The sequence below is a fragment of the Populus nigra genome, chromosome 2 (genome assembly GCF_951802175.1).
Source record: "Populus nigra chromosome 2, ddPopNigr1.1, whole genome shotgun sequence".
Classification (NCBI taxonomy): domain Eukaryota; kingdom Viridiplantae; phylum Streptophyta; class Magnoliopsida; order Malpighiales; family Salicaceae; genus Populus; species Populus nigra.
This window is the reverse complement of record NC_084853.1, coordinates 35554073-35571412: the sequence shown is the minus strand read 5'-3', so window position 1 is coordinate 35571412 and position 17340 is coordinate 35554073. Positions and strand designations below refer to the sequence as shown.

General features: G+C 32.6%; 2 protein-coding genes across 4 annotated transcripts; one reads left to right on the top strand and one right to left on the bottom strand.

Moving 5' to 3' along the window:
• Positions 1-1547: 1547 nt before the first annotated feature.
• On the bottom strand, positions 1548-6241 carry LOC133681367 (monocopper oxidase-like protein SKU5). 2 transcript variants are annotated; one of them, XM_062104399.1, is made up of 9 exons: positions 5468-6233; positions 5110-5219; positions 4740-5010; positions 4499-4637; positions 3878-4232; positions 3152-3517; positions 2980-3058; positions 2187-2383; positions 1548-1854 (listed from the first exon to the last, which is right to left on the bottom strand). In XM_062104399.1, exons 1-9 carry the CDS (start codon positions 5609-5611, stop codon positions 1743-1745), a joined length of 1773 nt encoding a protein of 590 aa, XP_061960383.1. In that variant the 5' UTR covers positions 5612-6233; the 3' UTR covers positions 1548-1742. The 2 variants fall into 2 exon arrangements, 1 of the variants encoding a protein (XP_061960383.1); XR_009836508.1 differs by lacking the exon at positions 1548-1854 and adding an exon at positions 2507-2723 and having other exon boundaries at positions 2248-2383; positions 5468-6241.
• Positions 6242-13357: 7116 nt separating this feature from the next.
• On the top strand, positions 13358-14833 carry LOC133682638 (uncharacterized). Of its 2 annotated transcripts, XM_062106068.1 has the most exons (3): positions 13358-14033; positions 14278-14388; positions 14499-14833. In XM_062106068.1, exons 1-2 carry the CDS (start codon positions 13542-13544, stop codon positions 14338-14340), a joined length of 555 nt encoding a protein of 184 aa, XP_061962052.1. In that variant the 5' UTR covers positions 13358-13541; the 3' UTR covers positions 14341-14388; positions 14499-14833. The 2 variants fall into 2 exon arrangements, with proteins under 2 accessions (XP_061962052.1, XP_061962051.1); XM_062106067.1 differs by having other exon boundaries at positions 14278-14833.
• Positions 14834-17340: the final 2507 nt, after the last annotated feature.

Sequence of the window (17340 nt, the reverse complement as noted above, 5' to 3'; positions counted from 1 at the left end):
GGTATATGCACATAATTACACTTTATTTACTTGGGAAAATCATCATTATATGTATGAAAGCTAAATTATTTTTATGATAAAACAGGGAACAATGTGTCTTTGACTTGCAAAAATCCTTTTCTTCTTTCACACAATTGTTAAGATACAGTTTTTTGCTTATGAGTTTTTTGAAGTTTTGTCAGAATTTTCTTTAGTTAAAACAATTTTCTTATTATGTATTTATTTTTTTATTCTTACAAAAACATGTTGTTTTTACTAATAACATTATTTTTTAGTCAAAAAATTATCATGATATAAGAAGCAAGTTTTAATGAAAAAAATAATTATGTGTAGATTTTTTATCATATATGTGAAAATAAAGAAGTAATTAATTTGAGAAAAATTGTAGAAATAAATTAAAATAAAAAATAGGTATTTTATTCATATTTACGAGCAATTTTTTTTTTATAAAAAATACATATATAATTATTCATAAAGTAATTACTAATATTATTATAAAAGACTAATTTTATTTAAAAAATATAGTATTATGGAATGATTTCTAAAATACCACGATAATTATTATATTTAAAGATAATTTTATTTTAAAATATAAATAAATAAATAAAACAAAAATAGGATAAAATACCACAAGAATTAAGCCCACATATACCTGAAAGGATCCAACCTTAAAAGGATCCAATCATACACGAGGTTAAAAGATGAAGTTCACACGCCTATAATTTTTTTTATATTTTTATTTTACTTTTGTTTTTTTTAATTAAAATTTTCAAATAAAAAAAAAACAATTTATTATATGTAATATATCAAAAATACCACAAGCAACAAATTATTAAAATGAAATTTCTCTCCCTTCGAACATGATTTCCTTCTCTCCTCTCCACGGATATAAAATCAACCAAAATCTAATCATGGGTTTTGATGGATTATTTATTGAGAAAGATTTCAACATGTACTTGTAAAGGCAATCTTCGCATTGGCGATGGTGTCTCTCTACCTGAGCATCCACAGAACAAAAGAGAGTTGCTGCTGCTAATGTGGCCACCATCCACAGGATAGCAGCCACAACCACTCCACCTTCCACTATCGGCCAGCCCACCTTCATCACGAGGTCATTTTTGCCAGGTCCTAGAGATATAAGCTCTGAAGATTTTCAAGGGAACTCATTATCGACTACCAGCACGGGTTCAGTCTTTTCTAGATCAACATGAAGGGATAGATGGAGATTCATCGCATTCCCCTTTACGTGTTGCGTCGACCATCTTTAATAACTCCATGGCTGGAAGGTCTGATTTCAATTATTCAGAACCACCATCATCAACAGGGCATTATGTTTCTCAAGACAAGAGCAGGCGCATAATGTTGATGTAGATCCACAAGCAGCAATCACATGAGTCTCTCCTGGCAATGCTCGGAATTCGGATGGTCATTTCATTCCATTGCGACACCCCTCGATCATGGGTGTGAGAAATTCATCAATCTCAAATCATTTATGGTTTATTTATTATAGAAAGATAGAGAGGGTGAGAATGTATATGGGTGTGAGATTGATGAATTCTGTTATCAGAGATTAGACATTTTAGAATAAATGTTAATTTTGTACAGTTTCGAGAACAGACAAGGGTAAGAATCGAGCTTGATCTCCTCGCTTAATACTTGTTTGCAACATCAAAAAACATGAACATACTCTTACATTACAATACATTTGTAACCTTACCTGTGATAAAAGCGTAACAATCCTTTCATCCCAACAACACTCTTAAATATAAGGTCATGATCAACACAACCAAAAAGGTTCTGCTCGGACCGGCGAGTGAAGGCGCACCAGAAAAACTAAATCTCCGAGCCTGGTCCCTGCAGAATGTAAAATCAGACCGTTAACAGAGCAGATCGCATTAAGTAATTTCAATGAACTTTAGTCTACAGCCATTCAACTTTGTGAAATGGAAACCAGGTAGAGCAAAAACTTGTCCAAGAATGTTCCGATATCAATAATTTTGTATGATTTGCACACCATGCTTTGGTTCCAGTATATGATGAGATAGACTTCCACCAAGAAAAGATCAAACTTTGAACAAAATTAATTCGAAACTTAGGGCCTAGATGGATAGACTCCCAGTAAATGTATAATTAACTAAGAATATTAACAGGATAAATCAAGTATAGTCGTGTTTCTGAAATCTTACTTCTGTAAGTATGAGAGTATGCCACAATATATAGTATTATCAGGCAAAGGAGCCTCGGATTTGTCGATCTCTGGATTCATAATGCTCAAATATACTTCTTGGCCCAGATACCATGAATCAAGATTCTCTGAACGGAGATTCCAAATGCCAGCATTGTCAAGAGAAACTAAAATAGCTGTCCAAGCTCCAGGAAACACCTGTTGTCAGAAGAGAAATAAGAACTGTGTCTAAATGTTAGTGGCTTAAACAGTCTACCAATTCCCCTTTCCATTCCTCAGATGAACTAGGCATAAAATGAAACTCAAACCACCCAAACTCACCTAAGATTTCATCATTCAAAACTATGTAGTTAATTTACTTCCTTAGTGACCTTTTTGAGCAACTTGGTACCGAAACAATCATTACATTCAAAAGGAAACGGTGTCCTTGCAACCCCATTATTCTTGCTGTTTATGTTCCCTTGCATGTCATGATTCCATCATAGCATATACAGTTCGTTGTTCATGCATGTAAATATGAGCACAGCCTATTCTCCACCTTGGCAAAATTTAGCTTTCCTATCAGTAATATAATTTAGAGCAATTTCCAGTTTTCCTTAAAAATATATAAAGCATATTAGCAGTTATTCTAATCCCACAACTGCCAGCCCAACGAGCAGGGCTGGGTGATTGGATTAGCCTGATTGTCAACTGTATTTCAGTCTAACCCTTTCTCTTATAGCTTTCCAATGGAAAACCTGTTGGGCCGTGGCTTGATACAACCATTTGCAATGACAGTTACAAGATAGAAGTACCTGTGTAGTGCTGCGAGCAACGCCGTCCCATTTGTTGTACGTGCTTCTGCTATTCTCTGTCCACACTCCAAAATCCATACTATAGAGCAGACAGGAAATTTGAAAACTATGTTTGAATATCTGAGTTCCTTTAGGTTTAGAGACAGTAAGGGCATCAAAAATAAAAGCTCACCCCACAACAAAAAATGCATATCCATCCATATGGTAGCTCTGGACAGCGGTATCATTGTTCTGAAAGATAATCTCCATGAACCCTTTGAAAGTGCCATTGATTAGGGAAGTATCAGCTTTGGGAGGTCTATTCATATGTGTGTTGGGGAAGTCAAGCTTGTAGACCCCTGGGATGTTATATTGCTGGGCAAGCTTTAGCGGTGTTGAAGGTGGTAAATATGAAATGCCATTGAGGGTAGTACACCACTTCCCATCAATAAGCTCTGCGGGTCTATTGACGATCACATATACTTCTGTCACGGTAATCTGACCATACTTAAAAGATCCCTGTGGATTTGGGCGAGCAGCACCAGCAGAGACGTTCCATCTGAAAATATGTATTGTGATACCGAAAGAGAATCTATTAACAAGGAGAAACCATGAAAATCAAAGGTGACAAAAATTATCAGCAACAGCAACCATGAAAATTAAACGCAGTTACATGCATATGAATTTCATGGAAATGAACTAGATAAAGAACCAAATAATAGATTTCCCAATCTCATTGCGGCTTAAAGTTTCCATTTCTGTAAAATCAGTGATCAAACTCTCCAGAATATAATTCATTCCAGATTATTGAATCACTCAACAACTACATTAAGCATAATAATATCTTCAATTGCTCAAAACGTTGGAGGTTAACAATAACTTCAATGTTAATCCAAAATGATGTATACTTAACTACAACCTTATCGATCTTGCTTGATTCATTGAGAAAAACGAGTCGTATTCATTAGGAGGATCAGGAAGAGGACCTGAAGCAGGTCCCTGAGAATTGGCATAGTGCAGGATAGCAACTCCAGAAGCTTTGGATGAATTGACATATCGAGGACTTGCAACGATGTAGTAATCACTACTAGCAGTTTGATCCATTGTAACCAGGAACGAGTACGACTGCCCTACATGAATATCCATGTTCGTGTAGTTCTGCTGCACAGTGTATGATCCTTCAGTCTCCACCAGAAGCAAGTTGTGGTTTTGTATTCTGAAATTCAAGCTGGTTGAGATACCAACATTATGCACCCGGAACCTGTACGTGCTTCCTGTACAAAAATATAAAGCATTTTTTTAATCAAGAAAGCAAGAAAAGGAATTTACAGTATCTTAAATCATAAGAAACAAAATTTGTATCTTAAACTTTGATCACAATTGTGAGAAAAGGCAGCTTAAAAAAAAAAGGCTTTGTCGTGCTAATCAGAAATTTTGGGGAAGTTCAAAATAGAATGGCACAATTAATTCTTCCATGGAAAATTCAAGTTCTGGTGAAATAAGAGCAATTTGAGCATTGAATACAGGGGCACACACATACCAGGTTCAACGTTTATTATCTGGTAAGCAATGCCTCCTTGTACAAGTGCCTCGTCATATCTGTACGGACCAAATCCATTGATAAGAATACCATCTGGAACTCCTAGGTCTTCTCCATTTTCAACATCTTTCCTCAGTTTCTGTTTCCCCATAAATATTGGCAAATTATAGAACAAACTAATGTAGCTAGCATTCAGCACAAGCAGTCAGAAAAAAGAGAAGAAAACACCATCCCTACAAACCTTATGACTTTTAGTATACCAGTCACTAATAAAAAGTACAACATCTGCATCAGGTACCGCGAATGGTAGTGGAATAACATCTCTATTGTTTATAATGACCCCTCCATATCCACCTGCTGATCTCTGGAAGTTGAGGGAAGGAAAGTAAAAGAAACTTCCTATCTGATCTTTGACTTGGAACTGATATGTCCAATTCCACCCAGCTGGGATTGGACAATTAGTCCCTAAAACACCATCTTGCCAGGAGTTTTTCCTGTGCTGTACACCATTCCTACATTGAGCTCAACCAACATTAAATCATTAATCCTTCAATTACCAGATTTTGATATCAACTTTAACAATTACACACGGCCGTAAACAAACAATATACCATGTAATAAGCAAAGGTTCATCGAGATCATTCTTGACATTGACAACAACGTTCCAGTTAGTAGTGACATTAAGAATTGGTCCTGGAAATTGCCTGTTAATGCCAATCACCTGGAATTTTATTTAAATCACAAAAAGGATCATGGGTCTGCGACCAACATCATTTTAGACTTCAGGAAACAAATAAGAAAACAAGGGCATGATTCAACTACCATGAACTTTGTGGAGACATACATACATACATACATACACATATATATATATATATATATATATATATAAAAAGTTAAACTGTACAAATTACTACATATCTTGAATTATACTATACATGCATGAGTGGATTGAATAAGAAGAAGAACCTGCTGTTTAATTCCAAGTGGAGAGGCAGTGAGGTAGGAGACAGTCCAGTCAAAGAACACATAAGGGTCACCAGCGAAAGAACCAGTGACCAAACATAGCACTAGCACTACATATGTGCATGAACATGGCGCGATAGAGGGCATTGGATCCCCGCCTCTCTCTCTCTCTCTCAACTTGCTATGGTTATCTTGTTCTTATCTCCCTCGAGATTCCTTGCTAAGAAAATTGCAAGCGTTGTGTCCGTTTGCTTTAAGAAACGGGAGTAGTGGTAGTGGCGCTGTGAGAAAAGGAAAAAAGTCACATGGCAGTGGCAGTGTAATGTGCCGTTTGCTGACAGCTTGGAAGCGGAGATGACTGCCCCACTTCTTTTGGAAGGGCCCAGTTTTTGCAGATTTCGAGGGATTTAGAGCCACAGCCAGTGGAAGTGAGTAGTGAGCCACTGGTCACGGTGGTGGTACTTTCTTTCAATCTTGGACGTGTTTGTCAAAAAGGTACCAAATGAAATGGGAATCTGACCATTTCTTTCACCGACAGATTAAGCTCGGGATCCTAATCTCCAACCCCCCTGCTATGGTGCTTGCTACCATGGAAATAATTTACAGAAAGGAGCTGTGTTTATCTAATTTAATTATAGAAAATAACTTAAATTCGATCCTAGTTATAGTTACTTGAAAGTTGAAACCATGGAAGCAGGGGGGAAAATCCTAATTTTCTGTGAAAATAAAGATTCACATGATTTCCAATTTCCAAGAGGATTTTTTTTATAATTTCTGGTTTTAAACCACACAATAAGAATTGTTTGTTTTTGTAAATCAAATGAAGAAATTAAGAAAATTAAGAATCGAGCCTTTACTAAAAATAAAAATAAAAAACTATTTAACACGAATGCATAAAGGACTCAACTTTAGAACAGTAAATAAGTACTCATGATTACGAGGCCTGAAAAACGACCCAGGCTTATGAGCACCAAGATTGGAGTTTGGGTCCAAGATGATTTCGTCTAAGATTACTCAACTTACCTTATAAACAAAGTCATATCGATGCCAGATTATAGCAAGCCACGATAATGTAAAAAATTGAGATATAGGGGGGCAATTTGAATTAAGTGAATATATTAAGATTAATACCATATTTGTTTTTGTGTTTTAAAAATGTTTTTGAAAAAATTGATTTTTTTTACTTCAAATCAATATTTTTTGGTATTATCAGATTATTTTGATGTGCTAATTTTAAAAATAATTTTTAAAAAATAAAAAATAAAATATTTTGATATATTTTCGAGAAAAAAAAATACATTTTAATGCAACCATAACCACATTTTTAACTATTTATTAAATCATTCCATGAAAAGCTAAATAAGCATTGGAGTTACTCGTATAGATCAAAGTTAATATAAAAAAAACAAGAAAACATCTTTTCTTCCCAAAGCAACAGGAAATGGTGAAGATGGAAGTTATTTTTACATTTTATAAAAAATATTTATATTCATATTTATTTCAATATTTACGAGGTTTGTTTAGCTATGTTTTTTTTCCTTATAAAAACTAATTATTATTGTTGTTGTTGTTGTTATTGTTGTTGTTGAATAAAGAACTTATTCCAAAAAATCTCAATTCATAGTTTTATTAATTTAAATTGTTAAAAAACATTCACTTGTTCGAGAAACACTATTTTTTTTTTAATTCTGAAGGGTGTAGTTTAATTAGTCAGATCTTGAGTTTATTTTTCAGAGGTCATCGGTTTAAGTTTCACAAATTTTAGAGTCATTAAAAGTTTATATGGTTATTAATTTAAAAATTTATGAGATTAATTGAAATATATTTAAACTAGCTTAAATAAATTAAAAAAAAAAACACTGATTTTTTACACTGCAGTTTACGCTTATAAAATTCCAGAGCCGGAGATCTAGATTGCAGGAGGTTCCGGGTCATGATTATTTAAATTCAAAGATTAGCTAATATTTTAAATATATTATTATTTTATTCGTATAAAAGTGAAACTTAAGAATAATAATAATAATAATAATAATAATAATAATAATGATAAATGATGTATCCTGACACATGGTTATTTCTATGCGGAGACAAAATCATAATCATACTCGAAGCCCCCACACACCCATCCTTCACATGTCATGTCTCTCCCTTCCTTTCATAGCTTACTGGCAAGTCAAAAAGTTTCTTTTCCTTTCTTTTCTTCACAAACGAGAGTGCAGTTTATATTATTATTATTATTATTTTCTTTTGAAATATCAAGTAATACTCTAAAAAACGTGGGAAACTACTGTATCTTTCCCATGTTTTTTACTAATATACTAGTTAAATGTCTTGTGTGATGTCGCGGTGTGATGTCGCGGATCAATTATATTTTACATTTAAAAAAAAATCAATATCTAAAAGTGTTAGGTTTTTTTACAAAGTTATACCCAAGCGTCTTAAGTTTGGTTGAAACGCTTGACCCGAAAGTAATATTTATAATATTAATAATAACATTAAACTTGGGTTAACCCTTAGCATAAAAGTGTCTGGACTACAATACCAAACCCAATAGCATTGGACGTGGGTCTGGCTGCAAGGTTGTGTCATAAAAATATGATAATTAAATAGATTAGTTAAAAAGAAAAAAACAAAGAAAAAAAACCAACATGAAAAAAAAAACTAATGAAGAAAAAAAATATGAATTAATTGGGTTAACCTTTCAAATCAGGTTAACCCATCATACCTTGAATTCGCATCGTGAAAGTTCGATAATTAAAAAGAAAAAAACAAATTAATGGGTTAACCCATAATTAACTAGGCTAACTTGTCAAACTAGGTTAGACTGTCAAATCCGGAATCCATGTCATGAAAGTTTGATAACTAAATAGAAAAAAATTTAACATTAACAATTTAAATTAAACAAAAAAAAATAATTAAAAAGAAAAAAAATAAAAGGCATCGGCCTTTTCACTATGGACTGCATTGTGCAGTCCACAGTCAAAGGCATAAAAACAACAAAAAAACAAAAAGAAAAACTAAAGGCATCATTCGAGAACTACTTAGAAAAAAATTTAATATTAATAAACTAAATTAATTAAATAAAATTAATTAAAAAAGAAAAAAAAATCTCTAAGAAGAAAAAAAAACTAAATAGAAAAAAATTTAACATTAACAAACTAAACTAAACGAAAAAAAATTAAAAAGAAAAAAAAAGTAAAAAACAATTACAGGTTAACTCGTCAAATTAGGTTAACCCGTTAAACCCGGGATTCGTGTCATAAATGTCTGGTAACTAAATAAAAAAAAGTGAAAATTAACAAACTGAACCAAACAAAAAAAAATTAATTAAAAAGAAAAAAAATCCGGGTTAACTTGTCAAACCATGTTAACCCGTTAAACCCAGGATCTGTGTCATGAAAGTCTGATAACTAAATAAAAAAATTTAACATTAACAAACTAAATTAAACAAAAACAATTTATGAAAATAAAAAAACAAAAAAAAATTGACGGTCAACCCATAATTAACTGGGTTCACCTGTGAAACCAGGTTAACCCGTGAAACTCGGGATATGTGTCATGAAAGTTTGATAACTAAATAGAAAAACAATTAGCATTAACAAACTAAACTAAATGAAAAAAATTAATTAAAAAGCAAAAAAAAGCAAATTTTTTTTTTCTGGGTTAACTTGTTAAACCAGGTTAACCCGTTAAATCCGGAAAACGTGTCATCAAAGTCTGATAACTAAATAAAAAAAATGAAATATTAATAAACAAAATTAAATTAAACAAAAAAATTTGTTAAAAGAAAAAACAAAGAAAGAAGCAAAAAAATAATCCCGAAATGCATAAAAAAAAGCTAAAAAAATGAGACAACTTAAAAAAAAAAACCTAAAGCATCAGTGTTTTACTGTGGACTGAACTGTGCAGTTCACAATAAAACACTAATCCCTTTTAGTATATGTTACAATTAATTAAAAAGAAAAAAAGCAAAAAAAAAATTCAGGTTAACTCATGAAACGTGGGATCCGTGTCATGAAAATCTGATAACTAAATAAAAAATTTAACATTAACAAAAAAAATTAAACAAAAAAAATTCATGAAAAGAAAAAAACACAAAGAAAAAAGAAAAAAAAACCCATAAAAGCTAGAAAACGAAAAAAAACAAAAAACAAAAAAAGCAAAGAAAAAACAAAAAAAAAACAAAAAAGAAGAAGAAGAAAACAGCTCAACGTTTCACTGTGGACTTGCACAGTGAAACACTGAGCAGTTTTAGTTTATTGTCAATTAACAAACTAAACTAAACAAAAAAAATTAATTAAAAAGAAAAAAAATTTCAGGTTAACTCGCCAAATTAGGTTAACCCGTTAAACCCGGGATCCGTGTCATGAAAATTTGATAACTAAATAAAAAAATTAACATTAACAAACTAAAAAAATAAAAAAAAAATTATTAAAAAAAATAAAAAAAAATAACGGCCCGTGAAACCTGAGATATGTGTCATGAAAGTCTAATAACTAAATAGAAAGAAATTTAATATTAACAAATTAAAGTAAATGAAAAAAATTAATTAAAAAGAAAAAAAAAGCAAAAAAAAATTTATGGGTTAACTCGTCAAACCATGTTAACCTGTTAAACCCGGGATCCGTGTCATGAAAGTCTGATAACTGAATAAAAAAAATTTAACATTAACAAAATAAAAAAATTATTAAAAGAAAAAAAACAAAAAAAAAGCAAAAAATTAAAAAGAAAAAAAAATTCTAGGTTAACTCGTCAAACCATATTAACCTATTAAACCCGGGATCCGTGTCATGAAAGTCTGATAACTGAATAAAAAAAATTTAACATTAACAAAAAATAGTTATTAAAAGAAAAAAAAACCCTAAAAGTGTAAAAAAAACGAAAAAAAAAACCGTCATGAAAGTCTAATAACTAAATAGAAAAAAAATTTAACATTAACAAACTAAAGTAAACGAAAAAAATTAATTAAAAAGAAAAAAAAGCAAAAAAAAACTTTCCGAGTTAACTCGTCAAACCATGTTAACCTGTTAAACCCGGGATCCGTGTCATGAAAGTCTGATTACTGATTAAAAAAATTTAACATTAACAAAATAAAAAAATTATTAAAACAAAAAAAAGCAAAAAAAAAAAACCCTAAAAGTGTAAAAAAAAATAAAAAAAAACCATCTCATCTTTTTCTAAATAAAAAGAAATTTAACATTAACAAACTAAAGTAAACGAAAAAAATTAATTAAAAAGAAAAAAAATAAAAATTCTAGGTTAACTCGTCAAACCATGTTAACCTATTAAACTCGGGATCCGTGTCATGAAAGTCTGATAACTGAATAAAAAAAATTTAACATTAACAAAAAAAAATTATTAAAACAAAAAAAAACAAAAAAAACCCTTAAAGTGTAAAAAAAAAAGAAAAAAAAGAACAGCTCATCTGTTACTGTGGATTGCACTGTGTAGTCCATAATAAAAGACTGAGCCCTTTTAGTTATATCTTAATTTCCTTAATAATATATTATATTATTATTATTATTATATTATTATATAACTGTTTTTTTCTTTTTTTTTAATGAATTTTTTTTATTTGATTTAGTTTGTTAATGTTAAATGTTTTTAATTTAGTTATCAGATTTTCAAGATATGGATCCTGAGTTTGATGGGTTAACCTGATTTGACGAGTTAATCCGGATTTTTTTTAATTATTTTTTTCATTTAGTTTAGTTTGTTAAATTTAATTATTTTTCTATTTAATTATCAGACTTTCATGACACGTATCCTGGGCTTGACAGGTTAACTTGGTTTGATGGGTTAGCTCGGTTTGATGGGCAAACCCTTCATTTTTTTTCTATTTAGTTATCAAACTTTCATGACGCGAATCCCAAATTTTACAGGATAACTTGGTTTAAAGGGTTAACCCAATTAATATAAAAAAATTTTTCTTCATTAATTTTTTTTCCTGCTGATTTTTTTCTTTGTTTTTTTAATTAATCTATTTAATTATCATATTTTTATGACACGACCTTATAGCCAGACCCACATCCAATATTCTTGGGTCCGGTGTTGCAGTCAGACTCATTTAAACTTGGGTCATGCAAGTTTAATGTTATTATTAATATTATAAATATTACTCTTAGATCGGGCGTTGCAGCCAAACCCAAGATTCTTGGGTATAACTTGCAGAAAACCCTAAGATTTTTAAATCTTTGTTTTTTTTTATATTTTTTATATAAAAAAAAAGACCCGCGGCATCGCGCGGGTCATGTATCTAGTGAATAATGATTAGTTGTTGTTTGTTAATTTATGTTTAGAAATATAGTTGTTATTGTTTTTTAAATTATTTATTAAAAAATATATTAAAATAATATTTTTTTATTTTTAAAAAATTATTTTTGATATCAGCGTATTAAAATGATCTAAAAATATCAAAAAAATAATTTAATTTGATGTAAAGAAAAAAATAAAAAAAATTTAATTTTTTTCAAAAATGCTTTTGAAATGAAAAAATAAATAGAGTTAAAGGAGAGAGTTTTTGAGTATATTTAGTTTTGGGGTGTAAAGAAAGTTGATACGGTTGTTTTTTAAAGTATTTTTTATTTGAAAATATATTAAAATAATATATTTTTTTATTTTTAAAAATTATTTTTTGACATCAACACATTAAAATGATATGAAAATACCAAAAAAAATTAATTTGAAGCAGTGAAAAAAATTTAAAATTTTATTTTTTTCCAAAAGCGCTTTTAAAACACGAAAACAAACATATATGTTATTGGTTGTGGTTCAAAGTGTTTTTCATTCGAAAATACCTTAAATTTGTTTTTTAATAAAATTTATTTTTGACATCAATACATTAAAATGATATGAAAATAACAAAAAAATATTAATTTGAAACGCAAAACGAAACAGGTGTGTTGACGGTTGGGTTCAAAGTGTTTTTCACTTATAAATACATCAAAATAATATATTTTTAAAAAAATATTTTTGACATCAGCACATCAAAAACGATTTAAAAATATAAAAAATTTAATTTTAAATAAAAAAATCTAAATCTTGGAGGATCGTTTTTGAACCGTATTTTTAACCGGGCTATCTATGGAAAAGGACTAATCTAATAATCACAACAAGAACGAGGGGCTCCTTGAACTTTTTCTTAAAGAGGAATACTAATAATTATCACCATAATTACAACACACTACTGTCACTTGAGCGTTTTGATGGCAAGGAGGAGCGATTATTCAGCTGCTTCAGGTTTCACACTCGAGTCATACACATCACATCATCCGTTTCTTTAGGAGGTGACAGCTCTGCATTGATTGACTTGACTCAGATAAATATTCTATTTTCAATAATTTAAAATATAATCTAATATTTTACCTTTTATAAAATAATCTAATAAAATAATTACTGGACAAAAACAAAAACTACGTTGTAAACAAACTACTGGACACCCTCTTGCATGCTTTCAGTTACTGGTCTTTGACAGTTTTTGTATCAAGTTGTTACCCGAAAGCAACTTTTTTTTATTATTTTTATTACCACTCCTTAAATCAAGCTTTCCTCATGTACTATTTATTATAGCACTGCATCGTCATCATCACACCCTCCATGCACAATCAGCACCTTCACTCTCTCAGCAAGCGCGTAACACCCACTTCCAACGTATTTTCAAACCTTCAACACCACCTCCTCGTCCCACTTGCCAAACTTCTTTTCGGTGGCCCTCCAGCTCACACCTAAACGGCCCCTACAATCAAGCCGCAATTACAAAACCACCATGAAAGCAAATCCAAGTGGCACTTTCCTATTAGCAAACCCCACGAGAACACCATGCCTTACCGTAGACAAACATGCCTCCTAAGGACCCCACAATACACCACCAATAATTGATCAGTCTCCTCATCCTCTCTGTATGCAAGCTGGCACCGCTAGCTTGTTCTCCTCTCCTTCTACTTCTTCGAGCTACAATCTTTCCGCGACCATCTCTCTCTCTGCAAAAAATCCTTAAACCCTAACCCTAATTTCTTCCCCAATCTGTAAATAACCATTAAATTCATGCTCTAACCACGCAAGCAACCAAAAAAAATATATGAAGAAAATGCTTCGTTTAATCTGTTTCCTCTCATTTCTCCTAATCTCAGTCCCAACCGTATATTCAGATAAAAATCAATCGATTTACGATGTCTTGAAAGCCCACGGGCTGCCGATGGGGTTGTTACCGACGGGAGTGAAGGAATTCAACATCGACGAAACGGGGCGTTTCGAGGTACACCTCGATCAGGCTTGCAATGCTAAATTTGAGAGTGAATTGCATTACGATATGAATGTTACGGGGAGTTTGAGTTACGGGCAGATCGGGGCTTTATCAGGGATTTCGGCCCAGGAGTTGTTTTTGTGGTTTCCTGTTAAGGGAATTCGTGTTGACGTGCCGAGTTCTGGTCTTATTTATTTCGATGTTGGTGTTGTTTTTAAGCAGTTCTCGCTTTCCTTGTTTGAGATGCCTAGGGATTGTGTTGCTGTTCGTGATGAGGAAATTGAGGCTGTTCGGCATGGGAAGTTTATTGCTGATGCTGTCGCCAAGGTTTAGTCTCATTCATTGTCTTTTTTCTTAATCAGATTTAATCAATAATTTGTGTTTTGAGCTTCATTTCCGATTGAAATTCAGCAAAAAACTGAACTGGATAATGTGGTTTACAAATTCATGTTGTACGCCCAACATTGATTATTTTTTGTGGGGACGAGAGATCTTTACTTTGGTTGATGTTTTTGACTCTCTCTTTTTGTGTGTGTGTTTGCGGTCTGATGTTTTGTTAATTTTTGTGCAGAGTCAATCTGGGAAGTTAAGATATGGGCTTGATCAGGAAAATTTTGGGAGGGATTTCCTGTAGTGTGTGCGGGAGAAGGTTACTTATGATGTGCACTAGCTCAATCAATTTGTGGGTTCTTCATTTTACCTTGTAAATCTCTTCAGCAGAGAGTCTGCTTAGCAGGTCTTATGCTTCCATTCAGTGTGTTTGCTTGCGTTCATTTATCCCATATAGTGCAGATTATGGAAAGTAGGGGATCCAGCTCTTGTTTATTCATGGACTCCGTGTGGATTCGATTGGGTTGAAAGGGAAAATTTAAGGAGGCTGCAGTGTGATGACCGTCCGCGTCCTGCTTGCAGAAGATAGAGGGAGACAGGAGCAATTCGGTTGAGGTGATTTCAGGTGATAAATTCAATATAAGTTCAATTTATATGTTAATTTGTTGTATTGTGAATACAAAATATGCGTGTCATCCATATGGAGTCACTTTTTGTAGTGTAAGTTTTTTAGATGGACGAGAGGCACATACTCAATGATATAAAAGTTCAGGAATAAAAGGCTTCTTCTTGCTCAATTATATGTTTCCTTCTACAAGTGCGATGGAATTTTTGTTTTCATTTTCACTACACCATTCTTCTCGGTCAAGTTTTTTTTTTTTTTTTTTTTGAACTTTTCTCGTGTATTTTTTCTTGAGATTCCATCCTAGGGTATTTGACTTTTCTCTAATGGCTAATCCATCAATTAATTGGTAATCTACATTTTCTTTAACCGACTTGTATTCATGTTGTTATGCTTAGGTGTAAATCTCCAGAGTCTGTACTGTCAGAGAATTTGAGCTGAGGAATTGACTTCATTACTTATAAAAATAGAATCCTGCAACCAGATATAGCTTTCCTACTCCGAGAGTTTTTTTAGGGCTTGGGGGGTTGGCTAGGAAAAATGACTGAGCTTTTAGTTTCAGGATTTTCAATTTGGTTCAGGAATTATGAAATCTTGATGTACAAATTCATGATGTACAACTGTGCTATATTATTATGCACAAGTCTAGTGAGATCTATATTGAAGGTAATGTTTCAGATGTAGCTTCTGTACTAACTCATCGTCCATGATCCTTTTCCTGTTCCCTGATAATCTTTCCTTCTCTCATCATGAAAGGGCTGAACTCTGACATGATTATAAACTTTAACTTGCCTTATGTTCAGAAAATGTTAGCCTTTTCCCTTTCTTTAAGTCGGGAGACTAGCTCAAAATTTAGAGTGTTCTGGTTTAAGGGCGACTGATTTTCAGGTTGGATAATCTAGCCTGTTGTAAAAGTATACGGAAACTACACTTGATTTGATCTTAGAACAGTCAGATTAGGACCTTGACTGGCTTGGTAATTATATCCAACCAGCATAAGCTGGCCTTACTTACCACTTAGGAAGTGATGATCTGCCTATGTTAGTGCATGGCCCCAAGTTGCAAAATGCAAATTAGTCCATACCCTAGGTTATCTATGTATCAAGTAAACCTACAGCCTTTTTTCAATGAATTACTTCTCAGTTGGTGATCTGGCATTAATAACCTAGAGGACCTGTAAGAGATACTGCAGTGTTTGTGCAGAAGGAATTTCTGGTTGAGGTAGTAAATAAAACCAGAATGCATATTTTTTTTTCTGCTTACTGATTTAGCTGGAGGTTTTGTTAAAAAGCGCTGTGGTTGAACCAGATAGACCAAGATCTAGTTTCTCTCAGTTTTTTGATTGCTTGCCAGTTGGTCCGACATGGTTTCTGGACAGTCCTGCATATTCTTGAACAATTATTCATTCATTTTATCGTGTGCTTCATTATTGTCATAGAATTATTGTATAGAATATAGTCCCATCACTTAGAGGTTTAGACGGGACAAAATGGGATGGACTCGGTTGCCTTCTCTTGGCTTGTTCTGTGTTCCGTGTATGGTAATAGTTAAAAGACATTAATACGGTGTTTCATTGTCTGGGATGGTATCCATGTTGAACTCCGATGCTAATATAGAAAGGTTAGATCTTTTATTAATGGAATGGCATGCGTATTTGATCCCTAAAAATCCCACATGCAATACCAGCCAGTTGTTGTTTTTGACCAACATGCATGTGGTAGTGATCCTGCTTTTGTATACTTGTTTGATCTTTACTGTTGCAAGTCTGATATGCGCAGCATGTAAGCTGTATTGTGTATGACCAATATTTGTATGAGCTCTGGGTGTGATGAGAAAATGGCATGACCCGCCCTTTCTAACGGAGATGATGGCAATGTTCATCCATTATATGTGTATCTAGTGTGGCAATACAATTATTGATCAAGACGGTCCTATTCTTTGGTACTTGCGCTCATTCTGTCAGTATGAACAGAAGGTGAACTGTGCATGTGGACTGACTAGGTTAACTATATTTCTTTCTATTTAATACTTGGACTCTTGTTATTAAGTTATCAATCCAAGATAAAGGAGACGACAAGTTTTTGTGGGAAGGTGAGTTAAAATCTTATCTTTGCATTTGACCGAGAAGGCTTCAAATACTTGTTTATTCGCAGCTTGATGACCTTACAGTTCCAGTAATTCTCCCATTCATGATCCTTAAAATATTTTTTTATGTCCTGCACTCTGATTTGATCTTTGTCCTCTCAATTTCAAACACACTAACCTTACTCTATTTATGCTGTAAAGCCTGTTTAGCTTGATAGGTTGTAGTGGATGGTGGACTAAAATTAAATCCCATGTTCGGTATCCAGCTGCAAATTAGACCGTGTTTAGGTTTGACGTCTTGTGTATAAGAGCAGTCCCCTTGAGTGTACATTTTGTGATCAACATCTGCTATCTGCTTTTAATTGCTTTGCTTGCTTGTTTGTTTTTTTGGTTCTGGATGAAAGTATTTGCGAATTTGCCATATGCACGCAAGGGTTAATCCAAGAGTGCGTGTTATAGGAGGCTGGCCAGCTTATATGTCTTATAGCTAGCTAGCTAGCATCACTCCAATTTGACTGTGATGCATCAACATGAATAAGGTATTCTGCAACATGATTTTTTAATCCAGATTGGCTCTTTGCAACAGTGCATTTTAAA

Coding starts and splice junctions, on each gene's coding strand:
- LOC133681367 (XM_062104399.1), bottom strand. CDS start 5,611: ATGCCCTCTATCGCGCCATGTTCATGCACATATGTAGTGCTAGTGCTA. Junction 5,220..5,467: donor CACTTGGAATTAAACAGCAG/GTTCTTCTTCTT, acceptor ATAAAATTCCAG/GTGATTGGCATTAACAGGCA. Junction 4,233..4,498: donor GATAATAAACGTTGAACCTG/GTATGTGTGTGC, acceptor ATTTTTGTACAG/GAAGCACGTACAGGTTCCGG.
- LOC133682638 (XM_062106068.1), top strand. CDS start 13,542: ATGAAGAAAATGCTTCGTTTAATCTGTTTCCTCTCATTTCTCCTAATC. Junction 14,034..14,277: donor TTGCTGATGCTGTCGCCAAG/GTTTAGTCTCAT, acceptor ATTTTTGTGCAG/AGTCAATCTGGGAAGTTAAG.